At 38.2% G+C, this 16571-nt stretch overlaps 1 protein-coding gene across 1 annotated transcript in view; it reads left to right on the top strand.

Moving 5' to 3' along the window:
- The window catches only part of TTC27 (tetratricopeptide repeat domain 27), a 230231-nt gene that overhangs the window by 135282 nt on the left and 78378 nt on the right, over positions 1-16571 (top strand). The window contains 2 exon segments of the mRNA XM_043987972.1: positions 1015-1110; positions 6735-6857. Coding sequence (XP_043843907.1) covers positions 1015-1110; positions 6735-6857 — 219 coding nt within the window.

The raw sequence follows: 16571 nt of genomic DNA on the forward strand, positions 1-16571 counted from the left end.
CTTTGCAATTTGCATTTTTTGAGGGGGAGGGAATGTGCCATAATTTCCTTACACTCACCAAGCACCTCTTCATTGCTCTTTGGATTACTTAATTAATCAGAGACTACAATCTTGACAGACTTGTAGCCATGCAGCAAATTAAACCAATCAAACCATACAAAAAGATTGTAGCTCATGCAAAGAAGGTCATGATGATTCGGAGTTGAGTAAAGATTTGTAGGAATTTGGAGATGAAAAGAAAACATACTGATTTTCCAACATCCTTATGAAGCTGGATCCAAGCTCTCTTGTGATCCTGGTGATAATGCTCTGTGTTTATGTGTTTGTAAAAGAGGGTGGCTATATTAATTTTAATAACACAGATTATGTGAAAACTGTTAGAGCTGTAGTTGCTGTTTAGATAACTGGTCACTGTTTGCATTACTTATTACCCCTTAGGGAACTGTAGAGGGGCAATGCTTTTTCAAAGAAGGCTCCTTCAGTGCCATGCTGCTCTGTTTGTTGGCATAATCTCCTAATGTTCCATGGCCATGTGTTATTCTAGAGCATACTACACATGAATCCTTTACTCATCTGTCATCCAGTTTTTCCACTCCATATGGTAACTGGTCTAATCAAAGCTGTATTTCAGTAATGTTGAGAAAACTTTATAGACAGGATAATTCTGCTTTTGTTTATGATCAGTAAACAGGAAAATATTCTTAAGCAGTTAAATCTTTAATTGGTCAAAGGGATTTTACTTATTCCAGAAAGTGATTATTAGAATTATAATGGAAATGCTAATTTGAATTTATTTGCATCAACAGATATGAAAATAGATATTCTTTAGATGTCTTGAATATGCCTTTGGGGAACTGTTTTTTGGTGGTTAAATAAAATAATTTTTTCCTATTCAGTTTTTTTATTTGTGGTTTTGTTAAGTAGCTTTTAAAATTTTAAGTCACATGTTTTATTAGAACAATTTTCCCTGTGTACAAGTTACTTAAGCTTACATACTGATTATTCTGTTTGCAGGCTCTTGCAGACCAGTTTGAGGATAAGAATACTTCTATATTAGAACGTCTGAAGATTTTCTATTGCTGTCAGGTGCCAACACGCTGGGCTATACAGGTTAATTTCAACACTACCTCTTTTTTTGACATTATTTTAAGATGTTTCTTAAATTGCAGTAGAGATAATTGGCCTCAGATGCTATGAATTATTAATTTCAACCACTAGTTATAATTTACCATGTTTGCATTTTTAAAGTTTTAATTAAAATAATTGGATATCGGGGCAGCTAGGTGGCGCAGTGGATAGAGCACCAGCCCTGGAGTCAGGAGTACCTGAGTTCAAATCTGGCCCCAGACACTTAACACTTACTAGCTGTGTGACCCTGGGCAAGTCACTTAACCCCAATTGCCTCACTTAAAAAAAAATAATAATAATTTTATATCTACCCTTAAGGAGAGAATAACTGTTACTTGCAATTAATATTTTGTTTAAAATCACAGAGTTTGCAGACTCTTAGTGAAATAAGGGTTTAAACCCCCCCCCCCCAAACTATTCTCATATTAATCCTGGAAATTATATAGCTGTTTTGGTGCAATCTTTTATTTTCTAAATAACTTCATACTTTTCAGGCTTACTTCTGCTGAGGTAATTACATTTCAGTTATACTATTCTCAAGTTATCAAAAAGGTGTTTTTTTTGCTTTAGGGGGAAATTTATTTGTGAGATCACAGCATATTAAGTGTGTATTAATAATAAGCAAATGAATTTGAGGAATAACTAGGAAAAAAAGAGAATAGTACTTTTGTACATGATAATTGTAGCTAAGTTTAGTAGGAAGATGATTCTGACCTGGACCTCATACGTAGAGCTGTATGAATGCCTGGTGCAGTTTGAGAAAACCTGAATGATGGTGGCAGTCCCTGGTTCCCACCCCCTACAGTTTTCCAGTGGTACAGATATGTTGACTTAATGGAATGAATGGAATGATAGAGCTGAAAAGGGACTCTTTGGCCATCATTTAGTCCAATCCCCTTACTTTTCCCCTGAGAAATCTAGGGCATATAGAAGGAAGTTGACTTTTCCAAGAGCATACAGTTAGTAAAGGAGCTAGGATTGGAACTTTAGTTTTTTCTTTCCTAATCCTGTTTTCTTCCCATTTATCACTTTCCTGAGTTAAGTACTGTGAGCTCTTCCCCTCCTTCCAAAAAATGGAATGATATATTTTCTAGCCCCAGGACAGGCCATCTAGAATTGCCCAAGGTGATTCTACAGTTTTAATCTAAGTGTAATCAAAATAATAATTTGAAACCTTTGCTGTCCTATGGGGGAAAGAGATACATCGGATTTCAGGAAGTAGCTTCTTTGTGATCAACCACTATATGAGTAGACAGTTCACTGTACTCTAATATAGATTATATTCTTAATGTCCAGTGACACATTAGTAGGTCTGGGTGCTTGCTTGCTGGAGGCCTTTTATATTTTGAGGTAGTCTGCAAAAAATATTGGAAAGTAAAAGGCTTTAATATATCATTCTCAAAGTAATAGCCTTTTCATCGGGAAGGTGTTAAGTTAGCAGCTGAAAGATTTTTGGCATCTTTATGATTCTGAGCTACGTAATTTGTTAAATGCTTTGGATCATGTAGCTTGTAGGATAAAAATATCAAACTCTGTAAAAGTACCGCAAAGCTTGTGTCTGTTGAATGTTCATCTTTTCTTTGGAATCTGTCTAGAACAATCAGGCATTTCTCCAAATCATCATTGTTCCCACCTTCATGGCTCTGTCCATTGTGCCTCATAATGAAGCAGCAGCAACATTCCGGAGAGATCACCAATATTCTCTTTTTCACTGAATAATTGATATGTTCTCACAGTAACCAGTAGCCATCCTTTTTACTCAGAGACCCATTTGTATCATCTGTTTAGAACACATTCCCAAAAGAAGACTTTAGTTCTCAAGTTTTCACTATTCAGCTTTTGAAAATACCTTCTTAAAATACTGTGATTTCCCCTAGTATTTCATCTATATGTTACATAAAAGGATGGCTGAGGCAGCTAGGTGGCGCAGTGGGTAGAGCACTGGCCCTGGAGTCAGAAAGACCTGAGTTCAAATCGGGCCTCACACACTTAACATTTATTAGCTGTGTGAAGCTGGGCAAGTCATTTAACCCCAATTTAAAAGGATAGCTAATTGTTCCTTCTGGCTGTTCCATATGCTGCATTGTGTTTGATTGTGTGCGCCTTTGAGAGGCACCATGGTGTAATGAATAGAGGGCTGGCCTTGAAAATAGAAAGATCTGAGTTCAAATCCTGATTCTGATACATACTGGCTATAGGACCATGGATGAGTCACTAAACCCCTCTTATCCCAAGGTAACTCTCTAAGATTCTAAACTACAGATGAGTTGCCACCTACATCCCCACAAACAAGTATGTATATATGTGAAAATATGTATATGTACATAGTTTTATATATAAATTATATATATAATAAACACATATGTTATATGTGAGTATGATATACCATACAGATATTTAAAATGCCTGTGTTTGTGTGTATATGCATGTGCACACATATGAATGAGAGAAAGAGGCAGGAATATAGTAAAATACAGTGTGTCCCAAAAGTCTTAGTGCAGTTTAAGGGGTTTTTTTTGTTTGTTTGTGGGGAGGTTTTTGTTTTTTTTTTAATGCGTGTGCATCATACACACACTTACGTATTCACAGACAGAGAGTCTTTTTTTTTTTTTTTAAATCTTAATGGTACCCTTTTCAGGTTTTTTTCTTTTTATCATTTTGTCATCAAGGTGAGTACCGAGACAGATTGCAAGCTCTATACCCCTTACAATGGATTTCAAAATTTGCTGTGACTGAAAAATCCATCCTTCTCCAGCCAGCCAGGTGATGAATTGCTCAAAACCTAGCTGGAGGTTAACCTTAGAAGATAGAAGTGCGGTCCATCATCAGGTCTTGTTCTTGCAGGCCACTCTGAGCCTTTTTAGCTTGCTATAATACCTATCCAAGTTTGTGCTGTACTGATCGAGCCTTTGAAAACCTCAGGTTATTTCCTTACCATAATGAGGGAGGACATTTAAATGGAAGAATGTGTGATGAAGGGAAAAGCCAATTATCATCCTTGCCTCACTAAGATGAAGGAGTGTCTTGTTCAGGAATCTCACCCACTTTTCTGTCTTTACTTTTTTCCTTACATTTTTAGGACCAGTTATTAACTGCCAGAGCTTAAAAGTAGTCCCCCAACATGAGAATGAATTTGTAACATTAAGTAAGTTTATGTTCTCTAGGAATATCTTTGGAGTATATTTGAAAATACCTTGCAAAATGTATTCAGATTGTTTATGAGGTGTATCTGTAGAAATATTGCTAATTGGATGAATTTTAAATGTTGTGGGAATAATGTACTAAAACCATATTTATTTGGGTTAGTGTGAGAAGGTCAAACTGAAGTAGGTAAAAGTACTGAGCCTTGATTATTATTACTTAAAGGTTTATTATTTTCAAAGAGGGATGAGTTAATTGTAAATATCCCACTATTTAGGGCAGTCTGTTTAATTAAATGCATAGATAAGATCAGTTTGTCATTGCTAGGTGGTAAGCTGATTTATCTAGCATCTTCAGGAAATAAAGTAGTTCACCTACCCTGTATTTTCATGTCAACTTCAGCTTATGTCCCCAAACACCAATACTTATTTATTTTCACCATTGGGGATGAAAATTTTATAAAACATAGCACATTATAGGATTTGACCTTATATTAACTGACCCCACGTAGCTTTGCTTTTTCAGTTTCTCTTATTTTTTTATAGCTTGCTATTTTTTCTTCCCTTGCTTTTGGACTCTATCCCCCTTTATTACATACTGTGGTTTGCCTTTTCTAACTTGCTGGGAATGAGCAGATGAGTTAACTAAGTTTGTTGGGAATTGTATCTAAGTTGAATAAATAGATTCTGAATGAGAGCCTGCATAGTTTACAGATCAGGTTATCAAAATCATAACCTTTTAAAAAATTAATTTTTACTGGCATCTTTTGTTTTTAGATTGTCATTTCCTACCATACTCTTACCTCACCCAGAGAACAATCCCTTATAACAGAATAAAAAAAAGAAGAAAAAAGCAGGTCAGAGAAACTAATCAGCATCTCACTCCAAAATCACATCTTTAAAAAATTATCCCTAACAGGCAGCATTAGTAAGATGCAACTGGCTTTTGTAATAGAAGTAGGCTGGTTGACAGCCCTCCACTCATATGAATAAAGCATTTAAGCGTTCTTGCTCTAGCCATCTAGAATGTGACATTTTTGACTCCCCAGAGGTCCTTTTTGCTTGCTTTTTGATTAGAGTTCTAGCTTGGAATAACTTGAAGAGTAACCTGATTGGGAATGAGTAGAGTATTATCACTTATCAGCAATACATATCAATGATATAGTTAAAACTCCACTAAGACTTTTAGAGTACCCTGTATATAAGTGATTATGGATATTTGAAATTCCTTAGTTCTCTTAAGTATTTTAAGAGACAACCCCCTTGCATTTCACCCCCCACCCCAATCCTCCTGCTTCCCTACAGTTTTCTCATAGGTATCCACCTTCACTCTTTATGGAGTGAACTTGTTAAGCAAAGTTCTGATTCCATAGGATTTAATAAAGAGGCTTTCTATATATGAGCTGATCAGCCTCTCTAAAGAGAGTGATTATGATATTGTGTTGGTCTCAGTGGAGGCCTTTCCCTTAAAATGGGACCTTTTTGAAAGGAAAAGGACAAAAGAGTGTTGAGCCTGAAGTCAGGAAGACCTGAGTTTAAATTCAGTTTCAGAAGCTTCCTAACTGTGTGATCCTGGGCAAATGACTTAACCTTTGCCTGCCTCAGTCACTTCATCTGTAAATCTGGGGCTAATAATAGCACCTACCTTCCAGGGTAGTTGTGAGGATGAGATAATATTTGTAAAGTACTTTATAGACTTTGAAGCGCTATATAAATACTAACAATTTTTTTCATTCTTAATAGTATTTTATTTTTTATTACATGTAAAGATAGTTTTCAGTGCTAAGAATTTTAAAATGCTGGATACAAGTCTCTCTTTTTTTTCTTTTTCTTTTTCTTTTTGCAGGGCAATGAGTGTTAAGTGACTTGCCCAAGGTCACATAGCTAGTAAGTATAAAGTGTCTGAGGTCAGATTTGAACTCAGGTCCTCCTGAATCCAGGGCCAGTGCTCTATCCACTGCGCCACCTAGCTGCCCCCTAGATACAAGTCTCTCAAGTGGACTATTGTTAGACCGTTAAAGGGTATGTGTATATGTGTACACACATCACACACATTCATATAAACACATATATGTGTGCCTATGTACATGTATACTTGTATGTGTCTATATATGTGTTTGTGTGTGTATATATACATATATATATATATATTTATTTGATGTCTGTGTCAGGAAATGTTAACTAATATTAACTTGACTCAAAAATAAAACTATTATAAGTCTCTCAAACTTCGTAATCAAAACATTATTGTGTGTGTATGTATGTGTATGTGTGTGAGAGAAAGATACATGTCCAAAATCTCAGAGAAGTTTAAAGCTTTTATACATGTGCTCATATGTGTGTGCACACACATACACACACTGTGTTCCAAACATATATAATGTTTCACCCATGGCATTCCATGTACATGTCTTAATACATTTCTGTATTAAGAAATGTTAACTTATATCAACTTGCTTTTCCTAGCGCCAGCTCGCAACTTTGCTTTTTGAATTGGGATGCACTAGTTCAGCCCTTCAGATTTTTGAAAAACTAGAAATGTGGGAAGATGTCGTCATTTGTCATGAGCGAGCTGGACATCATGGGAAGGTATGTAAACAAAAATCATCTGTACTGATGCGACACTTCAATTATTGTGCATCTTCTAAATAGTTTGTTTTATCCAGTATGGTATGTCTGTTTAGGTTCTTTACAATTGCCTGGCACTCCTTTAAGTGTTTTATTTAATATGCTCTTTCAGACCTTTTTTTCAGCATGATGTTCCTGCTGTTATTCCATTCATATTGTGTGTATGTAATACAGATTGAAAATTTCAGGAAGAACAATGAACTATTAGAACCTATTACATTTTATTTTATTTTTCTTTCTAATTGTTCTTTTATCTATTTTATGTATATCAACAAATGGAAACTTCAAATACAAGATGCAAAAAAATTAGAGAATTCCTTTTTGATGTCTCTAGCTTTCCTGTTGTGTAGTCAATTGTGGGACAGAAGGGTGGTAACTAAGTGGGATAGCAACTGGCAAGCCTTATTCAGAAAGGTCCAAAGGGTGTGACAGTCTCTCTTGGGGAGGACGAATTGTCAAATATGTTATGCATATTGGATTCCACCCTTATGTTGTGTAATAAGGAAAATGTTGCAATATTTCTATTTTTTAATAGTGTTGTTGGTTTTCCCCCCACTAAATGAACATAACTTAAAAGAATATCAATGGGTGTTAAATTATAACTATCTAACTAAGTGGACATGTTGAAATCAAATACCATTGTGAATTGAAATTTAAAGTGGATAAAATGCTGCTGCAAATATAGTATGACAGTAAATCAGCTAACATTTACAAGTACTTATTTTGTGTCACGCACTGTTCTAAGTGCTAGGGATACAAAGAGAGGCAAAAGCCAGTCTCTGTTCTTAAGGAATTCACAGTCTAATGAGAGAGTCATCATGTAAACAACAACATACTAATCAGATATAGGCAGAATAAATCAGAGCTAATCAAAAAAGGGAGGGCACTAATACTGAGGCAAACGAAAAACAGCTTCTTGCAGAAGATGGGCCTTTAGCTGAGACTTGAAAGAAGCCAGGCAAGTCAGGAGGTGGAAATGAAGAGGAAGACACTTCCAGGCCTAAAAATGTCCTGAGTTGAGAGATGGAATGTCTTGTGTGTAGAACAACAAGGAGGCTGGTGTCACTACGTCAAAGAGTTCTTGGAGAGAAGTAAGGTATAAGAAGACTAGAAAGGTAGGAAGAGGTCTGATTATTAAGGGCTTTAAAAGGCAAACAATATTTCCTATTTGATCCTGGAGACAATAGGGAACCACTGGAGTTGATTGAATAGAGGGGTGACATGGTCATACCTGGGTTTTAGGAAGATCACTTCAACAGCTTAATGTAGGATGTATTGGAGTGCAAATTTGAGGCAAGTTGACCAGCCAATTAGCCATTGCATTACTCCAGGCATGAGGCTATGAAGGCTTGCATCTACTGGTGGCAGTGTCAGAAGAGAGAAGGGGGCATGTATGAGAGACATTATGAAGGTAGAAATGATAGGCCTTGGCAACAGATTAAATATGAAGAATGAGAGAGGAGAATTCAAGATGACACTTGGATCATTAGGAGGATGGTGGAACTTTTGATAGTAATAGAGAAATTAGAAAAAGGATAGGGTTTTGGGGAACTGATAATGAGTTCAGTTTTGGACATGTTGAGTTTAAGACGTCAATGGGAAATCCAGCTCAAGTTCCCATTAGGCTGTTGGAGACTAGACTAGAGGTCAGGAAAGAGGTTAGAAGTGGACAAGTAGATCTGAGGAGTCACCTACATAGAGATGATAATTGAAACAATTGGAACTGATGAGATCAGCAAGTGAAATATGATAGATGGAGAAGAGGAGAAGGTCCAAGACAGAGCCCTTGAAGACACCTTTGAGGTTAACTGGCATGATGTAGATGAACACCCAGCAAAGGAGACAAACAAGCAGACAGATAGGAAGAGAGAGCATTGTCTAGGAAAACTCAGAAAGAAGAGAATGTTTAAGTAGAAGAGGGTGAATGGCAATGTTCAATGCAGAGAGGTCAATAAGAATAAGGATTAAGAAGAGCCATGAGATTTGGCAATTAAGAGATCATTAGTATCTTTGGAGAGAGCTGTTTCAATTGAATAATGAAGTCAGAAACTAGAGTTTGCCTTGTCGAGAAGAACTATCTCATGTGAGATGGAGTGAAGGTGGAGATAGTGACAGAAGTCACCTTCTGCAATGAAAATGTGAAGAGAGAAACAGGGGAGCTATCTATGAATGGTCTCGATTTTTTCAGTGAAATATGAGAAAAGGAAGGTCAGTTGAGAAGGTGAGATTTGTTATGACTTATTATGCATCTTTTGTGAATTAGAGTGACACATCAGAGATAATTTAGATCCTATCTATTTCTTTCAAAATATATCAAACACAAATACTTGGTGTCACCCATTTTGGTTATATTGCATTTGCAGAGAAGCTTAAATGTAGCCTGAAGTTTTCAGGAAAAGAGGAATTCAGCCAGTCATTTCATTGATACAGGGAACTTAAGGGTGAGGAAACTTCCTGTAAAAACCTGTCCTTTAGGAAAGTCAGTTTGACAGCTGGATGGAGGTGGTCTTGCAACTATACTGCAATTCATAGTTTGATGGAATTGCCTGGAACAGTCAGGTTAAGTGACTTATCCAATGCCACACAACCAGGATGTGTTAAGAAATGGAATCCAAATCTTGTTGTCTTCAGTGATGGCTTTCTATCCACCATGCAATGTTGCCTCTCTCCTAAGAGGTTAACAAATATTTTATTCCTAAAACAGAACCCCCTTACACCTGAACAAATCTAAGCCATTAGTTGGTAATATATTTTGATTTAATTTGGGGTTTTGTGAAATTTTAATCCTAGTTAATTGCATAATATTCTTTTAAATGGAAGACTCAGAGAAACACAATTTTCATGATCTATAAGCATTTGTGTGAGTATCTACCCACTTTTGAGATTCTCTCAACTTCTTTTAATCAGGCATAGACAACAGAAGGGGGCCATCACATGTTTGAATATAGACTGACAAAATAGGTGTCAGAACTGTTTCTCATTTGCCAGTGGTATTCCCTTGAACTCATTTACTAAAAAAACTGTTTTCCTCTCATTTTGTAGAATAAATTTGGCCCTAGTCTGAAGGGCAAGTGCTTGTTGTCATTTCTGACTTAGGGGAAGATTCTTGCTGTTAGTATGCTATCTACACAAAGGTAGCTGATTTTTATAAGGTTCCATGAAGAGGGTTTCTTTTAATATGTTATTACATGGATTTTTATTTGGGCCCTTTCTTTTGGCTTTGTTTTAAATTTTTGTTTGTTTCACTAATCATTTCTTCATGTGATTTGGGAGGTACCATCTTCATGCCTAGCTAGTACTGCTTCCCATAAGGGGGGAAACATTTCTCTAGCCCTTGTTGCACTCATACCAACAGAGCAGGCAGCAAATTGGAGATTGTGCTATTCTCTTCCTTCAACTCTCATCTCTCCTGAATGAATGAAAAAGGAGAGCAACCAGATAGAAGTATCTAGGGCTGTGAGTTCTGAAAGTATTAAGGGATTTTTCTTTCTCATGGAGGTCACTGCTTAATAGTTTTTAAAACATGAATTAAATCAGTAAGTTTAAACTAATTGTGTTTCTTTCAAATGGGAGAAATGGGCCAAAAATGGGAAATCCTATATTACTTTATAATGCAAAGACAGGAGGTGATTAGTTAGCTGATCAAATGAACATCCTGCCCAAAACAACATTTCTAATTATTCTAATATATTTTGGACCTGGAATATTTGTATTGGCAGTTTGTCCTCCTAAAACCAGGCCAGAGCAAACTCCTGTAAGGCACCTAAGTGCGGGCTGTGAGTGGACATTTCACTTACTGGGACAAAGATTAGTGCTAGGAGCTGCCACACAAAAAGAGCTGTGATTGGGAGTGACTGTGTGGGGTGAGGTGAAGGGGCCTGTGTGCTTTGCACTTTTCACCTCTCAGTTGTTGCTCATACAGCAAGAATTCAGTCCAGGAAGAGCCTGCCTCTTTCCAAAGATGAAAGGATTGTGTTTGGCAGCTGTTAGAAGAGAGAGCTGTTCTCTCACTACTTGGAGTCTTTCCAAGACTTTTAGCCTCATCAGAGTGTCCCTAATCGAGTGACTTGCTGGGAAGGATGTGTGTCCTGCCTCCCTGTTTATGTTAGGGACATCAACATGTGGCCTCTAGTGTTTCCTCTTCTCTGTCTGTATCAACAAGCAAGGGAACACCCATGTGTTTCCCTCTCATTATTTAGGTCATAGAGATCTCACACTGGGGCATCAGTTAGTGATGTCTCCTATCAGAGGTTGACAGCAGTAGAGCAGGCCTCTTGTACTGTTCAACTATAGATTCAATGAATGGTCCATGAACCATATAAGGTTTTCTTGTGGAAATAGTGGTTGCCAAAGATAAAACCCTCCACTATCAAGCCAGCAAAAAACTATGCTGTTTTAGTCTAAAATGCTCTTCTAAGAAAGCAGGTTTCTACAATACACTCTGCCTCAAAGGATTTGGTTCAGACTGGGCCTTAGCAATCACAGCCCAACCTCTTTTCATTCGTTTGTCAAGCCATTTATTGTCTTCTGTGTGCAAGGCACTATACTAAATGGGAATGCAGTGACTTATGTCTTTTTTTTTTTTGAAACAGTCCTTATCCTCAAGGAACTTATATTTCACTTGGAGGGGAAACAACATGTATATAGATAAGCCAAGAAAAATATATTCAAAATAATATAAAGTAATTTTGGAGGAGGGGGGAGGCTACTAACAACTATTGGTCTCCTTACCTAGGGATTGGAGCAGCAGAGGTGAGGAGTGAGTGCATTCTGGGCATGGGGGAATGCCTAGTGCATAAGCACAGTGACTGGACATGGAATGCTTGAGTGAATAACTGTCAAGTTTGACTGATTTTTCTGGGACTAAAAGGAGAATAATGTTCAATAAGCATGAAAAAATAGGCTAGAATCAGACTGTGAAGGCCTTTAAATGCCACTAATGGGTGTTTCTACTTTATACTAGAGTTAATAGGTCACTCTAAAGTTTCTCAAGCAGAGCAGTGACATAGCAAGACCTGTCCTTTAGCAAAGACAGTTTGACAGCTGAACAGAAGATGGATTGGAAAGGAGTAAGATTAGAGACCACCTAGGTGGATAGGGCAATGTTGAGGAAGAACTTGAAGCCCAGAAACATTAAATGACTGGCCCAAAGTTATAGAGGTGGTCAATGACAGTCTCAGATTCTGAGGTGGTATGATTCCCTATCCTCCATTTAATGCATGAGGTCTAGGCAAAATTCCAGTGATAAGTGTATCACAGCTTTAGAACCGGAAAGGACCTCAGAGGCCATCTAATAAAACTCTCTCATTGTAGAGAGGAGAAAAGTGAGCCCCAGGCAAGAGAGTGCCTAATGTCATACATGTGGCAAGTAGCAGAGCCAGGAATTGAATTCACATCTTGGAACTCCAGAACTAGTGATCTTTCCATTGAACCACTGTGCCTCTAGACGAAGAAAGGACCCATTTTGGTACAAGCAACTAGTGTGATGGAATGGAAAAAGCAATGGGCCAGTACATTTTACATGGAAAAATATAATCCTGATACTCCCATTTTTCAATTATGTGACCTTAAGTAACTCACATCACTTCAGGGCCTACTGTAAACAAAGAGGGAAAAGCTAGATGATCTTCAAGGATCCTTGTACCTTTAAAAGTTCTGATTTTCTGTTCTGGGTTTCAAGTTCCCATCATTCAAACCAAGAACTTATTCTCAATCTTTACTGACTCCGTGACATTTTAAGTCTATAGAGATGGTCAACAAGTTCTATCCCTAAAAGTAGAAATAATTTACAGTCTGGTGTGTTAGAAGATGTTAGAGCTATTACAGTCAGAGAAGATAATGTCCTGAGGTACACACTATCCTTGTGATATCCATCTGATCTTAAGGTTTGACTCTTCCTTCCTTCCTTCCTTCCTTCCTTCCTTCCTTCCTTCCTTCCTTCCTTCCTTCCTTCCTTCCTTCCTTCCTTCCTTCCTTCCTTCCTTCCTTCCTTCCTTCCTTCCTTCCTTCCTTCCTTCCTTCCTTCCTTCCTTCCTTCCTTCCTTCCTTCCTTCCTTCCTTTCTCTCTTCCTTCCTTCCTTTCTTTCTTTCTCTCTTCCTTCCTTCCTTTCTTTCTTTCTCTCTTCCTTCCTTCCTTCTTTCTTTCTCTCTTCCTTCCTTCCTTCCTTCCTTCCTTCCTTCCTTCCTTCCTTCCTTCCTTCCTTCCTTCCTTCCTTCCTTCCTTCCTTCCTTCCTTCCTTCCTTCCTTCCTTCCTTTCTTTCTTTCTCTCTTCCTTCCTTCCTTCCTTCCTTCCTTCCTTCCTTCCTTCCTTCCTTCCTTCCTTCCTTCCTTCCTTCCTTCCTTCCTTCCTTCCTTCCTTCCTTCCTTCCTTCCTTCCTTCCTTCCTTCCTTCCTTCCTTTCTTTCTTTCTTTCTTTCTTTCTTTTTTTCGGCAATTGGGGTTAAGTGATTTGTCCAGGGTCACACAGCTAGTAAGTGTCAAGTGTCTGAGGCCAGATTTGAACTCAGGTACTCCTGCCTCCAGGGCCGGTGCTCTATCCACTGTGCCACCTAGCTTCCCCTAACTATTTCTTTTTAAGGAACTCTTTCAATTACAAAAACTCCTCAATCTCACATTTCTTGCAAGGACTATTGAGCCTCTCCACAATCCAGTCACTAATGTGACCCTAACTTTTTTGCCTCTTTCTCATAAGACTGCCTCCAGTAATGGTCATTATGAACAGAATGGTCAACAAACTGTGGACTCAGGGACACGTGTTCATTAGAATAGCCTAGGGAAATAGCTGTTTCTCTTTATTTACCCTCCTTTCCCAACTTTATCTTCAAGTCATGTATCTAATTCTACATCAATCAAGAAGTCATCCCCTGACAGAGCTCTAGCTCTGTGTTCTAGCTGTGAGGAGAGCTTTGTTTTACCTAGAAAGTCTTGAGATCAGGTGACACCAGTGGTTCTTTGCTTCCTTTTGCATTGACTCTGTGGGCCAATCATTTTTACAAAAGAGACCTTTCCATCTGGCCAGCAGATTCTATTTCCTTCTGTTAAAAGGAGCCAGGCTCCCCCCTACTTCCTTAAAGTTATGACCTACTTATTTGGGGGCAGGGCAACTTTAGCTATAGCTCTGAAGGACTTCCACCTCAGAGATCTGTAAGGCATCTGTCTTGTTCTTCACACTCAGTTGTATTAAAAAATCAAAACAAAACAAAACAAAACTAACCCTAAAATCACTATTGCTTAAACTTAGCCTCCTTTAAAAAATAACCCCCCCAAACCTTTATTAAGTCTGTGTAGTTCATTGTAAGATTCTCCACTGCCTCTCTCTTTCCCATGATCTCAGTGAATTTCCCCTTGTAACAAGGAAAAACAGTTAAGAAAAACCAACATTTGGACCTCAGCCGACAGCTTATGCAACATTCCGTGCCCATAGTCCTCCACCTCTTCAAGTAAAGGACCTAGGTGCATTTTGGACTTAGCTGCTTGCCAAGAATTTCAGTTCATTCTTGTAGCCCTACAGTGGAAAGTCCCAATCCTGACACACCTCTGGTCATCCAGCTACATACTCACCCTTTTGTGGCAATTGATAAGGACAAATTTTTTGGTGTTTTTGAGAAGCTGCAGTTAGTTACCAAGATTCTCCCCCCGCCCCCAAAGAAACTGTTGAGTCCATCCCTCCTCCTTGAGAACAAAATCTCAGCTAAGTCATTCTCTTACATTCTGTTTGCCTCTTTGGTCCTCAAGCAAGATCAGAAAGACTGGCATGGCCTCCTACTGCTGATTTTAGCTTGCGTTCTAATAGAACAAGGGAATGCGGGGAAATCATTCCCTGATGATACAGCTTTGAAGACATTAGTAAGCAGCAGCCTGCACTAGAGTTGTAATTTGAGGCTTCGTTTGTTGTATGGATGTAGACCTGGGTTCCTGAATCATATACCAGTGGAGCACAAGTTCCAATAGCTCTTGTCATGCAGTGTGGTGAAGTGGAATGAATTCTGCATTTGCAATCAGGGGTCCTGGGTTCAAATCCCAATTCTATCATTTACTACCTACGTTAACTTGAGCAAATTACTTTATCTCTCTGGGCTTTAGTTCTTCATCTATTCTGTGAGGAGATAATCTCTCAAGTTTCTTCCACAGTCCTTAATCAAAAATTTTGTGATTCTAAACTAGAAAATCTGGCAATGGACCATGTGGTTGTCATCAGAAGACCAGCCTAGTTAAGTACAAAGAAGCTCATTACCAAAAGGTTTGCTACCACACTGATGATTTTTTTTTACTCAGCTTGTTTTTTATTAAATATTTATTGATACCGCATGTTTTTATATCACCTTCATCTTAAGATCTGCTCCTCCCCCTTCCCCACCCATTGAACCTTCCCTTGTCACCAAGAATAGAAAAGAAGGAAAATAGCAGTTCAGCAAAATTAGTCATCATTGAAGTCTAACAGTATATGCAGGTATTCCAACCCTTAGAAACTCAACTCTGCAAAGAAAGGAGGTCCATTGTCCCCTTTTCTTCTCTGAGCCTAAGCTTCATAGCAAACTTATGAAATGAGGGGGCATTGTGCTTTTTGTTGGTGGAGGGAGTAACCACACCAATGAAATCACAGATCTTGCCAAGTATTGAATGAGATACTATTAATTACATCTCCTTTAGTCTAACCCCTGTGTGTCTTCCACTGGTGTCTGTAGGCTCTCCTTGAAGCTTTTAATGTGCTTAATTTTATAGTGAGATCCATCATCAGTGTTTACTCATCTTCCTAAAAGTGAACTAAGAACAAACATTAGAGTCCAGGGACAAGTTGCAACAAATACGTTGCAAAAACGTTCTTTTTGGGGGTGGTGACAGTACTTCTAGGGCTTAGAAACCTGATAAATTTTCTGCAGATGTGCTCCCTCCACAGAATTTGCAGGCAGTTCCTTATTAAAAATTTTTTTGCATGTTTTGGTTAGTTTTTTTTTTTTACCTTAATGGAGTTTTACCTGAATAACCTCTTCCCTACTTAAATAAAAATATACTTTAATATTTGCTCATTGGGAAGTAGCAGCCTACAATCAGGAATGGTATGTTTTTTGCATGCCCTGAAGATTTCCTGCCACCCACACCTGAGACTTGGCAGAAGCTCAGCTAGCCCTTTGTGATGCATTTACTCTTCCTTAGTGCAGTCAGTCAATGTAAAAGGCACATTTTGGGGGAATATTCCTAATAGGGGAAAAACACTGCTATGAAAGATGTGCTCTTTGAAGGCCACTAATTGAAAATGAATGCATAAGTAGAGAGAAGAGAGCCCTTTGGAAAGGAGATGGCATAGACTGAGGAGTGAAATATGACTAGGAGATGGAGGAAACATATTGCATGTGAATGCTGCCCTTGGGAAAGATCATTTTTTTGGCAAGAGGGAGAAGTGTCAGTATTTCAAGGAGAACAAATTAATTGATCCAACACTTAAATTTGGGTTTAGGAACATTGAAAAAAAGTAAAAATAGGACATTTTATCCTGAGGAGGGACCTTCTTGTGCTTTTTTGCCTCTCTACCATCAACCCCCCAATGCGATATTCTTAACACTCCACACCTTGTCTGGAAGAGAGTGAAATACCTGAAATCAACATTGGTTAATAGCATACAGCTGCATAACATCAACAGTGCTGCCTCACCTTTGCATGTGACTCATTCCTCCTCC

This window comes from Dromiciops gliroides, chromosome 2 (assembly GCF_019393635.1).
Source record: "Dromiciops gliroides isolate mDroGli1 chromosome 2, mDroGli1.pri, whole genome shotgun sequence".
Classification (NCBI taxonomy): domain Eukaryota; kingdom Metazoa; phylum Chordata; class Mammalia; order Microbiotheria; family Microbiotheriidae; genus Dromiciops; species Dromiciops gliroides.